The 12,561-nt window shown below is 56.5% G+C and overlaps 6 protein-coding genes across 6 annotated transcripts; 3 read left to right on the top strand and 3 right to left on the bottom strand.

Moving 5' to 3' along the window:
- Nucleotides 1–530: 530 nt before the first annotated feature.
- Nucleotides 531–921, bottom strand: B0T15DRAFT_491383 (ribosomal protein S14; the record flags this gene model as incomplete). The annotated part of the gene is made up of 3 exons (XM_062866769.1): nt 531–539; nt 648–747; nt 860–921. The coding sequence occupies 3 exons, from the start codon at nt 919–921 to the stop codon at nt 531–533; spliced, it is 171 nt and encodes a 56-aa protein (XP_062724613.1).
- Nucleotides 922–1,453: 532 nt separating this feature from the next.
- On the top strand, nt 1,454–2,626 carry B0T15DRAFT_509247 (thioredoxin-like protein; the record flags this gene model as incomplete). Its single annotated transcript, XM_062867770.1, has 2 exons — nt 1,454–1,967; nt 2,019–2,626. The coding sequence occupies 2 exons, from the start codon at nt 1,454–1,456 to the stop codon at nt 2,624–2,626; spliced, it is 1,122 nt and encodes a 373-aa protein (XP_062724612.1).
- On the bottom strand, nt 2,423–3,323 carry B0T15DRAFT_119982 (uncharacterized protein). The gene is made up of 3 exons (XM_062861614.1): nt 3,163–3,323; nt 2,995–3,097; nt 2,423–2,938 (listed from the first exon to the last, which is right to left on the bottom strand). Exons 1-3 carry the CDS (start codon nt 3,205–3,207, stop codon nt 2,862–2,864), a joined length of 225 nt encoding a protein of 74 aa, XP_062724611.1. The 5' UTR covers nt 3,208–3,323; the 3' UTR covers nt 2,423–2,861.
- Nucleotides 3,324–3,665: 342 nt separating this feature from the next.
- B0T15DRAFT_525425 (uncharacterized protein) lies at nt 3,666–6,924 on the top strand. The gene has a single exon (XM_062868844.1). It carries the CDS (start codon nt 3,820–3,822, stop codon nt 6,478–6,480), a length of 2,661 nt encoding a protein of 886 aa, XP_062724610.1. The 5' UTR covers nt 3,666–3,819; the 3' UTR covers nt 6,481–6,924.
- Nucleotides 6,925–7,309: 385 nt separating this feature from the next.
- B0T15DRAFT_525424 (HAD-like domain-containing protein) lies at nt 7,310–8,658 on the top strand. Its single transcript, XM_062868843.1, has 2 exons — nt 7,310–7,712; nt 7,784–8,658. The coding sequence occupies exons 1-2, from the start codon at nt 7,476–7,478 to the stop codon at nt 8,513–8,515; spliced, it is 969 nt and encodes a 322-aa protein (XP_062724609.1). The 5' UTR covers nt 7,310–7,475; the 3' UTR covers nt 8,516–8,658.
- Nucleotides 8,601–10,417, bottom strand: B0T15DRAFT_119939 (tRNA A64-2'-O-ribosylphosphate transferase). The gene is made up of 3 exons (XM_062861613.1): nt 9,996–10,417; nt 9,800–9,834; nt 8,601–9,722 (listed from the first exon to the last, which is right to left on the bottom strand). The coding sequence occupies exons 1-3, from the start codon at nt 10,322–10,324 to the stop codon at nt 8,686–8,688; spliced, it is 1,401 nt and encodes a 466-aa protein (XP_062724608.1). The 5' UTR covers nt 10,325–10,417; the 3' UTR covers nt 8,601–8,685.
- Between the last annotated feature and the right edge of the window lie 2,144 nt (nt 10,418–12,561).

Genomic DNA, 12,561 nt, shown 5'->3' with positions numbered 1-12,561 from the left:
AGGTTCATGATCAAGACCCTCGGCCCCGGTTTCCCTGAGCGCTCATAGCAACCCGCCGTGCGAAGCCATATCCAGCACGCCGCGTTGATGTTACTCTCTCGGCATGTCGAGCAATGCATGTCAAAAGACACAATGAGTAACTTAGCCCGGAAGCAGAATTCCCGTAGAATAAGGGAAAGTCTTCCCATCGGTCGAGAGGACGAAAGTGAAGAGACATTGGATGGATTCCTGGATTCATTTTGCATTTCCCTTTTCGCCCAAAGCCATGCAAACAAGTAAACCCCCTCCGTATGAACTCCCAAAGCCGGCGAACTTGGGCATCCTAACTGGGGATCTGTACCTAAGTTGGCATCGGTTCCTGGTTCCGTTCCCTTAGGCGCCTTCTATTTCCTTCCCCGTCCGTGAGCCGATGACATGCCCTTGGGCCTGGTAGATCCGGTGGCCGTAAGCCGCATCCCCTCATCCTTCATCTCCGCCACTCATCCCCTAGGCCAACCCCCATCTTCACCGCCGCGCTGCCATGGTATCGTTTACCGGTACTGTTGAGGAAGTTGGTGTTAGACGCGAACACGCTCGAGCATGAGACCCAATATCCAGGAGCTGGGTATCGGCTCGTTTCTAAGGGCCATCGACCGGGCGAGGCGTACCTTGACGAAGCCAATGTCGGCCGCCTTCTCGCGGAAGCACTGACGGCAGATATTCAGGCCGTACTTGCGGATCAGACCGGCCGTGTGCGTGCAGACGCGGCTTCAGAATCGCTCGTCAGCATACTCCTTCTGGTTGTTACGTTCCCTTTCCTCCCCGATGATCCCCCGATGTGGTCGATTGGGTGGCTAGGTGGGTGTTGGGAGGTCCATACCAAGCGCGGGAGCCCTTGCCGTAGGTGCGCGGGCGCGAGTTCCAGACGGATTCGTGAGCCATTTTGACGATTTTTTGTGGCCTGGCTTGCTTTTCTCTTTCGAGAGCAGGGAAATCGGCTTGGGTACGCGGGGGTTGTCGTCTTGGAAATGCGGTCGGTCTCGCGGATGGTCGCCGAAAATCGAGCTGGTCAAATTGGCGGAGAATTTGTGCGGGAGGGCTTGCATTTGGTGGCTGGTGCGGTGTGGCGTGTGGCTTATCGTCTTATCGCAATTGAGATGGGATTCGAATCTCACCAGCGCACAGTGCCTCCTTGGCCACGACACGGTATGCACATACCGTACCACTTAGTAGCTTTTAGCGGGGCTTCGCAGCAACCAGGGACAGGGGTAAGCTCCCTGCTGACAGCCGATTGACAGGCAAAGTGGCTTCTTTTGGCTGCGATTTCAAAGCATCCTCTTGCCTGTCGCCACCTGCACAGACTTTTGGTTGCGTTGTTGTTGGTGACCTTTTCTGCTTTTGATCTTGCCTCAGTGAAGCGACCTGCCTCGAATCTCTTCCAATTGCTTCCCATCTTAGTCCTAGTCAGAGCATCATGGTTCTCATCAAGAGCTTCGTGCTCGCCGGTCTCGCGGCTGCCGTCACCGCCAAGTCCGCTGTTCTCGACCTTATTCCGAGCAACTTCGACAAGGTAGTATTGAAGTCTGGCAAGCCGACACTTGTTGAGTTCTTTGCTCCGTGGTGCGGGCACTGCAAGAACCTCGCTCCGGTCTACGAGGAGCTCGCCCTTGCCTTCGAACACGCCAAGGACAAGGTGCAGATCGCCAAAGTCGACGCTGATGCCGAGCGGGATCTGGGCAAGCGCTTTGGGGTACAGGGCTTCCCGACATTAAAGTTCTTTGATGGCAAGAGCGACAAGCCGACGGAGTACAATGGCGGGCGAGACTTGGAGAGCTTGTCCAACTTCATTACGGAGAAGACGGGTGTGCGGGCAAGGAAGAAGATGGAGAAGCCTAGCAACGTCGTCATGCTCACAGACGCGACGTTCGAGAAGCAGATTGGCGGCGACAAGCACGTCCTGGTGGCCTTTACAGCCCCATGGTGCGGACGTAAGCACGCTCCTTAGGTTTCTCGAAAGGGCCACACTAACAGTATCCTAGACTGCAAGAATCTCGCACCCACCTGGGAGACTCTCGCCGAGAACTTTGCTAGCGAGCCCAACGTCGTGATCGCCAAGGTTGACGCTGATGCCGAGACCGGCAAGAAGACTGCGGCCAAGTACGGTGTGAGCGGATACCCGACTATCAAGTTCTTCCCGGCAGGCAGCACTACACCCGAGGACTACAGCGGCGGGCGGACAGAGGAGGCGTTCGTCACCTTCCTGAACGAGAAGGCGGGTACCCACCGCGCTGTCGGTGGCGGTGTCGACGCGACGGCCGGCACTGTTGAGGCGCTCGACAGCATCGTAGCTAAGCTTGTTGGTGGCACCGCGCTGAGCGAGGCAGCGGCCGAAGCGAAGAAGACCGCTGAGAGCCTGAAGGACAAGGCTCAGGCCAAGTACGCCGAGTACTACCTCCGTGTGTTTGACAAACTGAGCAAGAGCGAGGAGTATGCGGCCAAGGAGCTCGCGCGCCTCGAGGGTATCATCAAGAAGGGTGGGTTGGCGCCGAATAAGCTGGATGAGCTCGTGAGCAAGACCAACGTCCTCCGCAAATTCGTCGAGAAGGCGACTGGCGGTGAGAAGGAGCACGATAAGGAAGAGCTCTAAGTGTCTTTTGAATACCTTAGTTGACGCTGGCGGTAGAGCCAGCTATGTGTAACTACATGGATATTGTGCTGCTTCTTAAACTTGGCCGACCAAACGCCGAAAGGGCCCCTTACTGACGACTGGTTCTCTAACCCGGCCTAATAACTGAGCCACTGTCACAACCGGTGGCGTTTCCCTACTCAACTCCGTGAACTCCGGCCGTGCCCGACAGAATGCCCTAGCCTCATCCCAGGCATTAGTTTGACCCGGAGTTCTTGTCCTTGTTAGCCAACTGCGCCTCGAGGACGTCTATGCGGCGCTGCATCTCATCCACTGCTGGTTGTTAGCTTCTATCGGTTTCGAGCCTGGCATGAGATAAACAAGCATACTCTTAGCGAAAATCTCGCTCGACACACCGGCAAACCGGTTGGAGAGGGTGTTTAGCAGATCCTCAAGCTGGGCGGACAGCTCGGCTGCCGCGTCTTCGTTTGTCTAAGCCGGTTATATAAGGTAAGCAATGAGTTGGTCCGATAGAGACTCGAACGGGGCTCACTCACGCTTGTGGCTTGTTTTGTCGACGTAGAGTCTTTGTTTGAATCCATGGGTGCATAGGACGGATCTGTTCCAAAAACGTTGTGGTAACCTGACAAGTATCCTAAGCTGACTCGGCAACTGTGTTTGTGTGTTGACTTGAGGGACAAGTGCCAGTTGCGAATTGACAGGAGTTGGGGGGGTAACCTTACCTGGTAGGTACCTGGGTACCAGGTAACTTCTTACGATAGTAAATACAGCACGGCCCGACTAGAGTTGCTACCTCCATACATAAGGTGTTTCCTACTGTATATGTACGGAAGAATGCGTAAGATACTGTACATACTCAGCCCATGTGCGCCAGTACAGTTCAGCCCCTGAATGGTTATTAGCGCGGAACAAGCGACCGAGTTGAAATGTTGGGGCTGACCCTGGCGTTCCAAGTCTCGCGCTAACAATCATTCAGGCGCTGAACTGTATAGGTATGGGTCTGCATTATAGCGGGTCAGTCCGTATTCCTAATCGAACCGCGAGCCATTACCTCCGTACCTACAACCATCACCCGTCCGCCAGAAAACGTGCCACCTATCTGGCCAGCCAACAGCGAAACCATGACAGTATTTCTCCGACGATAGGATTACCATCTTTGCATGCGCGAGCGATGACCATCTCTTGCCGCCGCGATGCCTGCGCTGTCACGGGAAAATGCGCGAATCTGGCTGCTACTCGGTATCTTCTTCTTGACGCTCTTATCCCGGAATGACGGCCCTGCCCTGATCTCAGCACCATTCAGGGGGGATTCTCGCCTCAGCCGCTTGAGGGACGCGCTTGGTGTACTAAACAGTACCAACTGGGGTGACTTCGCTCCGCATGCGGCCAGGGAGGTGCGCCCTCCCTGGCAGGCGCCGCGTTTCCTCAACCTGACTGGCTTCCGAGAGACCGATGGCTACGCCTGGGGTGATTTAGCGTACTTCAAGGACCGCTGCCGTCAATGGAGCCGTCACGCCTATCCGCCGCTTAAGGGGGCCGACGAGTGGGATCATGGGCCGGTGCCGAGAACCTGGCAGAATGCCACTGGCACCGTGCATGGGAAGTGGGTGCGCCGGCGAGGGTCGGTCGTGAAGCATGCCGGCGACTACAACCTCACCGCGATTGCCTCGGGTGTCGACTGGCTGGATGGCCCTGTCGAATGGGGTTGGAATGTCACTGGCTCTCACGGCACCATATTACTGCGCCTCTCCGAAGATGCCGGCGATGGTGTCTTTGAAGAAGGACCAACAAAAGATGGCAAGCAGGCGCACTCAGCAGCTGTGGTAAGGGAGATTTCGGCCGTGGCCGACATCCAGGACGAGACAAGTTCGACATCTAGTTTCGCTGTCCGGCTGCACGGCGTCCACTGGCCGAGACAGGGCTCGATCCTCCTGACCACTACCACCGAGAAGTTCTCGGGCATCTTTGGCCTTCCTCATCTCGCTCCCAGCCCGGAGTTCTACCAGACGAGCCAGAGACTCCTGAACCAAACCTTGGACGAGATTCTCGGCAAGAAGGAGCGCAGCAGGTTCGCAGACCCCAGCAACCCATGGACCCCCGTGGTGGAGGAGGATGTTTCGATCCCGGTGCCGCGGTGCGAGTACGTCATGTACTTGCAACTACACCCGCTGGACCCTCTGTACATCGGCCAAGACGGAGTCGATGGCCGACATGTCCCTCTGGTCGATCAGCTGGAGAAAGAGCTTCGGTTCCCCACTGGAGCCCCATTTAATGGGAAGCCGGATCTCCGCATGTCGCTCGTGGCCTGGTCCCCGGACTGCGCCTACTACCTCGAGTCTAAAGGCCCACCTCTGTTCCCTTCAGCCGAGGGGCAGCACCTTGTCGGCGTGAAATCGGAGGTCCTGCTATCGCGAACCAAGGCATGGATGTTTGGGTTTGCCGCCGTCCTGATGGCGCAGCTATGGCTGCTAAAGGAGCAGATGAAGGAGTCGAATACACCCTCCACACTCGGCCGTATCAGCTTCCACACGGCTGCCATGATGCTTTTGGCCGACGGCTTGGTCTTCGCATGCTCGTCGGCCTGGAGTCTCTCCGCAACCAACACTTTCCTACCTTCCCTAATGCTTACCTTCGCTGCCTTCATGTCAATGACGATCGGCGCGGGCTTCTTGTCCGAAATATACAAGCATCAAGAGCCGGAACGGAGGCGCGAGCAAAGCCGAGCCAACGATGCAGGCACATCACGGGCGCCTACCGCTCCCGCTGCCGCTCCCGCTCCCGCCCCGGCCCCTGTCAACCCGCCGGTAGCGAACTCTGCCGCTCCGCCCACGACCGCCCGACCGGCTCGCACCCCTTCACCCCCAATCATAATTCCCTCCGATCAGGACATGGACGCCGAAATAGCCGAGAACACCGCCTCAGGCGGAGGCACAGGCGCAGCCGCCCTCCCTCTACCAGCAACCACCACCACCGTCCCTCCCCGCCCGCGCGTCAGCGCATTTGCATCCATAACAGGGACATTCGTGACCCTGGGCATCGCAACCCTAATTGTCACCGCAATGTCCATGACCTGGCCGCCGCGTGCCCGCGCGCTTTACTTCAACTTCCTCGCCTTCGCTTACCTTGCCTTTTGGCTCCCGCAGATCCGCCGCAACATCATGCGCAACAGCCGCCGCGCCTTCGCCTGGCGCTTCATGATCGGCCAGTCCGTGCTGCGACTCTTGCCGTTTGCCTACTTTTATCTCCGGCATGATAATATCTTATTCGTGGAGCCCGACGCCACGTCTTTCCTCTGTCTTGTCGGGTGGCTGTGGGTGCAGTTGGTGGTCTTGGCCGTGCAGGACGTATTGGGCCCGAGGTTCGGCGTGCCGAAGCGCTGGTGTCCCGACGTGTGGGATTATCACCCCGTCTTGCGGGAGGATAACGTCGAGGCGGGCGGGTTGCCCATTGGCTTAGTCTCGGCGGCCTTGTCCTCAGGGGAGTCGCCTGACAGCACCGCCAGCTCGCCGGTGGCGGGGAGGACCAGGCGGTCGTGGTCATTTGGCACCGGGGAGCCCGATGGTGGTGGGGACGATGATGGGGCGAAGAGAAGGGAGAGGGAAAAGGAGTTGAAGAGACACGGCATGGCACTGCGACCGATCGACTGCGCCATCTGTACCGAGGTCTTGGAGGTCCCCGTGGTCAGGGCCAATGCCAAGGATCCCTCGGCTGCGGGCGGACTGGTCGGCGTGTTTGCGCGGAGGGCGTACATGGTCACGCCGTGCCGGCATATCTTCCACACGAAGTGCCTGGAGGGGTGGTTCAGGTATAAGCTGCAGTGCCCGATCTGCCGGGAGGAGTTGCCGCCACTGTGAGGGTGGCTTGTGATAGAATTAACGAAACGGATGAAACGGGGGTATGGGTTCGAGAGTGCGCATTAGTCACCTTCCAGTAACCTTGAACTTGTTTGAAATGTCTCACCTGGTGGTTGAGGGCTATAGAGTGGCGTACGTCTGGGGTTCCATTGTATGTATACACACCAAGAGAACTATGATAGGGTCCCGCGCTACGATAGACAAACCGCCGGTGAGGTGAGTGCAAGGTATGTATACCTATGCAAACGACACTAAGACTGCAGCTCTCTTCTCGGAAGCCCAAAAATCGGGGCTTGCTTGTACGTCGCGCACGTCGCGCATGGTTGGGTTGTTGAAATTCTGTATAACCATCCCAATCGAACATGGACCCGGAGCCGTCAGATGATACTTGAAGGGATTGTATGAGAACCAAAAAAATGCCATGGAGATGTCTGTCCTCGAAATGGATGTCATGTCTTACCATGCACGTGCGGCCGACAGGCATTGTGGTTGGGGTTCTCGGATCTCGCCTAGGCATCTCAAGAGACATCAAGTCCCAGCAGGGCTATCTTACCTTATAACTGGACCCTGAATTTGAGGATTGCGGCGGAGATCTTACTCCTCGATCCAGTAATCCTGAGTAACGTCAGGAAGGAGGGTTAATCAGGGCAGTCAGATCACCACAGGACGCTTCATCCAAAACCGCCCCCGCGGGGTCTTCTGGTGGCGCTACCAAACCTTCACAACCAGAGACTCGCTTCAAGTTCGGAGAGCCAAAGCGGGCGCCAGCATCGGCCGGCTCTAGCGGCACGGTGAAGGGTGGAAATTTCGCCAAGATCTCGTCGATACACGTGTAGACAACTTGCCCCGCCTCCCCAAACGGACGCGCTAAATTTGGGCGTGTTTCGGCCTCTCTGATAGGCCGCTGTTTCAGGGTTTCAGGGACAGCCGCTAGAGTCCCACTGATGACGACATGATCGGCATACAAGTGTGCCCTGGATTTGGAGGGGTAACTAATGGACGGGGCGGCTGCGGCGGGGTTCGGACTGTTGGGTTTCGCATTGATCTTCTTCCGCCAGGCACAGTTTGAGCATAAACTGGAGAAAACGCATGCAGTTCCTAGTCTCTTACCCACAACCATCCTCTCGAGTCACCCGCAACGCATCGAACTGAAGACGATCTTGGTCCCATCCGCTTGGCAAAACACCGAAGACACCATCGAGCAGCTACCTACAACCGTCACAATGGGCAAGGTAAACAACACTCCCAATCCACCGCTAAACCCCCACTCTTCAACCCTTCTAATGGCCCTTCCCGCTTCCAGATCAACACTATCCTCCTCGACTGCGACAACACCCTCGTCCTGTCCGAGGAGCTCGCGTTCGAAGGCTGCGCGGACCTGATCAACGAGATCGCAAAAACCAAGAATGTCCCGCTAGAGCGGCCCTTCACGGGCGAGTCGCTCATCATCGAGTTCGTGGGGCAGAACTTCCGGGGCATGATGGTGTCGCTGCAGAAGCGGTACGGCTTCGATATGACGCCGGCCGAGCTGGATGACTACGTGCGGCGCGAGGAGGACGTGGTGATTGCCAAGCTGCGCGAGAAACTCGTCGCCTGCCCGGGCGTCGACGACGTGCTAACCAAGCTGGCCGCGTCCGGGAAGTACAAGCTGGCCGTCGTGAGCAGCTCCGCGCTGCGCCGTGTCAAGGCCAGCGTCGAGAAGGTCGGCCAGGCCAAGTACTTCGGCGACGACATCTACAGCGCCGCGACCAGCCTGCCGACGCCAACGAGCAAGCCTGACCCGGCTATCTACCTGCATGCGATGAAGCAGCTGGGGAAGACGGCCGACGAGTGCGTGGCGGTCGAGGACAGCAAGAGCGGGACGCTCAGCGGCACGAGGGCTGGCCTCAAGGTCATCGGCTATGTTGGGCCGTACGCGGAGGGCGAGAGGGAAAAGATGACCAAGATCCTGAAGGAGGCGGGTGCCGTGGTGATTATGCAGCATTGGAGCGAGTTCGAGGACTGCTTGGCGAAGATCGACAGCGGCGAGGTGTAGCATGCCTGTTCGCTTGATTTGAGTCAGATTCTTTGGTCCTGACGGTAAGGTGTTTTGAGAAGAGCGTGATTAAGCGCCATTGTGTTGTTTATCTCAGGCTCGGAGCATTGATGGATAGATGGAAGACAGCTATTTAAACTATTTTTCGCCCAATCCCTATTTCCTTCCTTCTATCTCCGCCAGTCCATCAAGAAGCTATTCACGCTCTGCAAAGTTGCTCTGCTGGGGTTGGCTTCGGGGAAGGACGTCACAATGTGTCCCAGCCTCACCCTGATCGCCGTTTTGTTGAATGAAACTCTGTTGTCATCCGGCCGTATGTTTCCGGAGTCGTCGAAGCACCAGCAGTACACCGCGAGGGCGACGCCAACAGACAGGTCCTTTCCGGATTCGCATAGTACCACCACCTTCTTCTCCCCGGACGGCCCATTTTCGCCCGTTTCCGACTTCTTCAGGTACCGTAGCACAAAATCGCAGATCCGTGGTAGCGCGTCTCTTAGCAACCGACTCGCCGTCTTGCTCTTTCTTAGCCCGACCTCCATATGCGCCGGGCCTTTAACCCACTCGCTGTGCTCCGTATTGCCCGGAACCACCGCAACAACACATGCTGCATCACGCAAACTCCTCTCCTTGGCCGCCAGGGTCCCAACAAACAACCCGGGAGGGGCTACCCTCTTCACCACCGCTACATCCTCCCCCCTTACCTTCTCATTGTCCGAAGCAACCAACTCTCCGATCAAACCAGGCAACTCACTCTCACTCGCCGCAAGCAACGTCTCGCGATGCCGCCAAAACACCTCCGCCGTCAGGCCCAACGCCCAGTTCTCCGTATCGTCCCCCGCCCCCTGGATGTACCCGGCCTCGCTCATCTCAGCGCCGACGACTCTACGAGAAGCGGTGCAGCAGACTACGGGGTGGTATTCCTCAGCAATCCCTGCTAAGCCGTCGGCGGTAAGGGAGAGGTCATCTTCCGGTGTGATCCAGAACGGGCGGAGTGGCTTCTTCAGGGTCCGCCGAAGCGGGGCGAGGTCGATGGCCAGTGAGAGAAAGGAGGAGACAAAGTCGGGAAGCAGCGCTGAGATCTGACTTGCTTCGGATGAGGAGACAGTGTTGGGCGGAACGTAGAGCGCATGTGGCTGGGAGGGGAAGAGGACGCGGTTGAGGACGGCACACCACGTTGGGATGGTTTTGCTCAGCGCGTCGGGCATTCCTGGACTTTTGTTAATCAAATGAAGTTTTTGTCACGTACGGGACGGGACGGTGATGGGCGACAGAGGGGGTCCTTACGCTTGCCTCGGCGGGTTGAGTCCACTATGATGCAGCTGTGGGCAACCGGTAGGTGAGTGAAGGGATCGTATGCGGAAATCATAGCAAAGGAATGAATAGACGGAGTGACCGAGTAGGATGAATGAAGCGACATAAGAGACGAAACAACCACGGAAAGAAACAAGACGCCCAAGAAGCCGTCGCAAAAAGCACATACCCATCCCTCTCCCCGATCAACTCCAACAAGTGCAAGTTCAACCTCCTGGTACTGAACTTCCACTGGCCCGTGTGCCCGTCGGTGCTCTTGAAGTACGCCGATCCGACCTTACACTCCGGGTCAATGTACCAGCTGCCGCACCGCTCGTTGGCGACAAGCGGCAGCTCCAGCGCGGAAGCAACCTCCTCAGCAAAGGCGGCATCCTGAGCTATGGACCGCAGCCGATTCGTGACGGAGAGGTTAGCCCGCTTGAGATCGCCCAAGATGCGCGAGAAGTTGTGGTTGGCCTGCTCGGGGAAAATGACCTCGGACAGGGTTGGAGGTGCCATGATGAGATGGTTTCTCGGGTAAGGGTAAATGCCCGGGTGGTAGTGCTAGGTTGTACTCCTTAGTAGGCGAGGTCCCGGTCACTGATATTCATCGTTGATCTTGAAAAGTGGATCTACGGTGGTAGCCCTCCTCCGCTCAAGAGAAGGAGCACCCTCGTATGCAATCCCTCTTGTGGGAGAACAGCAATGCACCCTGCACAGTGCTTCCACCACCTCCACTACGTCAGCATTGTTACACCCGCTGAGTCTGCCTACGATGAGCCGACGAAGCAACGGCGCGGAGGCAGCCATACGTCTTATACGACAAAAGCAACCCTCCACCGTCCTACGCTAGGTAGCATTTGCTTAACCTAATCATTTGTTAGGTTATTGTTCAATCGCCACCACGGATGCGGGGAACTTGAACACCCCGTCGTGCCTGATCCCCGCCCATCTGACGATCGGCTCTGCTGCTGTTTATGATGAACCGTTTCGACATTCTCCTGCAAAACCTCGCAGGTACTACTGCCTGGCGAAGATCCTAACGTAGAGCATACATTAGACAACAACAACCCTCAGGCGGGCCGCTTCCGGCAGCGTTTGGGCAACTTGAAGCCTCAAGGGGCGGCAATTCGTCCTAAGCGACGGTTAAACCACGCGGGGGCCAGGAAAGACGCACAGCCCGTTCCAAAGGCATGCCCCTCATTTCAGCCCTACGAACTGCCTGCAGTTGGTAGTGGCTATCCTGCGTCTCATCTTTGGTGTGCCAATTGGCCCTGGATTGCCACCCGCAGTCGATCGGCGCAAGTTGCATCCTGCACTCCGGCACTGAAGTCATGGGCCAACATGTGAACCCACCTCACAGTTGACTTCAGCCCTACCCCAACCCTAGCCAAGCCACCGGGAATCATTCACGTCTGGTCCCCTGGCTCGGCCATCGCCGTCTCATCTCCGGCCGCCGCGGGCCTGGACGTGTCCTGGCCACAGTACTCGAAAGCGGAAACAGATTGCGCCGCCGGCACGATTGAAGGTTGATACCCAAACGGGACGTTGGGTGGGCTTGACGCGAAGAGACAGTCAGCGTGTCACGCCAGTCGCTATGGGCATTGATGGAGCACGCCCACAGTCTCGCACAAGTCTTGTTACCGTTGTCGTCCGATCACGATCTTCCGGAAGGGACTGCGCCACGATTTGGGCTGGGGGTGGCATTGCTGAGAGTTGCTGCGCTCATCAGTTGCGTTCCAGCACAAGAGAGGCGGTGAGCGAGCTCTCCCGGGCTCTTGGGACGGTTGGGGTGCCAAGGTTATCTATGCTTTAACAGGTTAGCGGGTGTTGGCACGGTAATTACTGTTGGAGGAAACCACCAAGTCGTCTTGGCATTGCATTTGACGGCACAGGTAAGAACAACATAAGGCCGGGCAGGTAGAACAATGGCCGGGCAGCCAAACAGATATGGTAAAACGCATCAAACTGGCCAAAACAGAGCATTTTTGAAAGGTTTGATAGATTTATTGCATTTCTATGGATTCTAGGACCTCGAATTACGGTATTCTAACCATTTACGCATCTAAAATACCATGTACACGCGCGTATTACCCTGACTAGGTTCGCAATGCGGTATGTCAACCAGGTTCGTGATATAGTATGTCGGTAGCATTCGTGATTAGGTATGTCGACTACGTTTATGGTGCCGTAGGTCGATGGCATTCGTGATACGGTATATCAGTGGCATTTGCGATTGGGTATGTTGACTGGGTTTGTGGTACGGTATGTCGGTGGCATTCACGATCGGGTATGTCGACTAGGCTCGTGGTGCCGTGGATTAATAGTATTTGTAATCGAGTATGTTGATGGCATTCGCGATATAGTATATCAGCCGCGTTCACAATGCGGTATCAACAGCATTCGCAAGATAGTATATTAGGATTAACTATCTACCGAAGGCTTGTAATATGATATATTAGTTCTATTCGCATAGTAGTACTAACTTGGTTAACATACTATATCGCAATTGCCACTGACATACCGTATTGCGAATGCCGTCGACGTATCGATCGCGAATACCATCGACCTACCATATCGCGAACCTGGTTGACATACCGGATTGCGAACCCGGTTGACATACCATAGCGGACAGGGCTATCGCGCACGCGCATGTGACTACGGGCACTTGGAATAAGGTAATTCGAAGTGCCCGAATCTATGGAACTATGTAAAATGGCCCAAAAAGCCCAGAAAACGCTGTTTTGGCCAGTTTG

Source organism: Chaetomium strumarium (assembly GCF_033439665.1).
Source record: "Chaetomium strumarium strain CBS 333.67 chromosome Unknown B0T15scaffold_2, whole genome shotgun sequence".
Classification (NCBI taxonomy): domain Eukaryota; kingdom Fungi; phylum Ascomycota; class Sordariomycetes; order Sordariales; family Chaetomiaceae; genus Chaetomium; species Chaetomium strumarium.
The sequence above is the reverse complement of the archived record's forward strand: the minus strand, read 5'-3'. Positions and strand labels throughout refer to the sequence as shown.

Excerpts from the sequence above, each read along its gene's own strand:
- B0T15DRAFT_525425 (XM_062868844.1), top strand. The coding sequence starts at position 3,820 with ATGCCTGCGCTGTCACGGGAAAATGCGCGAATCTGGCTGCTACTCGGT.
- B0T15DRAFT_119939 (XM_062861613.1), bottom strand. The coding sequence starts at position 10,324 with ATGGCACCTCCAACCCTGTCCGAGGTCATTTTCCCCGAGCAGGCCAAC. Across the intron at positions 9,835-9,995 it reads TTGATCGGGGAGAGGGATGG|CTGCATCATAGTGGACTCAA; the intron begins GTATGTGCTTTT and ends GGTTGCCCACAG. Across the intron at positions 9,723-9,799 it reads CTCAACCCGCCGAGGCAAGC|GAATGCCCGACGCGCTGAGC; the intron begins GTAAGGACCCCC and ends ACAAAAGTCCAG.
- B0T15DRAFT_119982 (XM_062861614.1), bottom strand. The coding sequence starts at position 3,207 with ATGGATTCAAACAAAGACTCTACGTCGACAAAACAAGCCACAAGC. Across the intron at positions 3,098-3,162 it reads CGACAAAACAAGCCACAAGC|ACAAACGAAGACGCGGCAGC; the intron begins GTGAGTGAGCCC and ends TAACCGGCTTAG. Across the intron at positions 2,939-2,994 it reads GAGCGAGATTTTCGCTAAGA|TGGATGAGATGCAGCGCCGC; the intron begins GTATGCTTGTTT and ends AACAACCAGCAG.
- B0T15DRAFT_525424 (XM_062868843.1), top strand. The coding sequence starts at position 7,476 with ATGGACGGGGCGGCTGCGGCGGGGTTCGGACTGTTGGGTTTCGCATTG. Across the intron at positions 7,713-7,783 it reads CAACCGTCACAATGGGCAAG|ATCAACACTATCCTCCTCGA; the intron begins GTAAACAACACT and ends TCCCGCTTCCAG.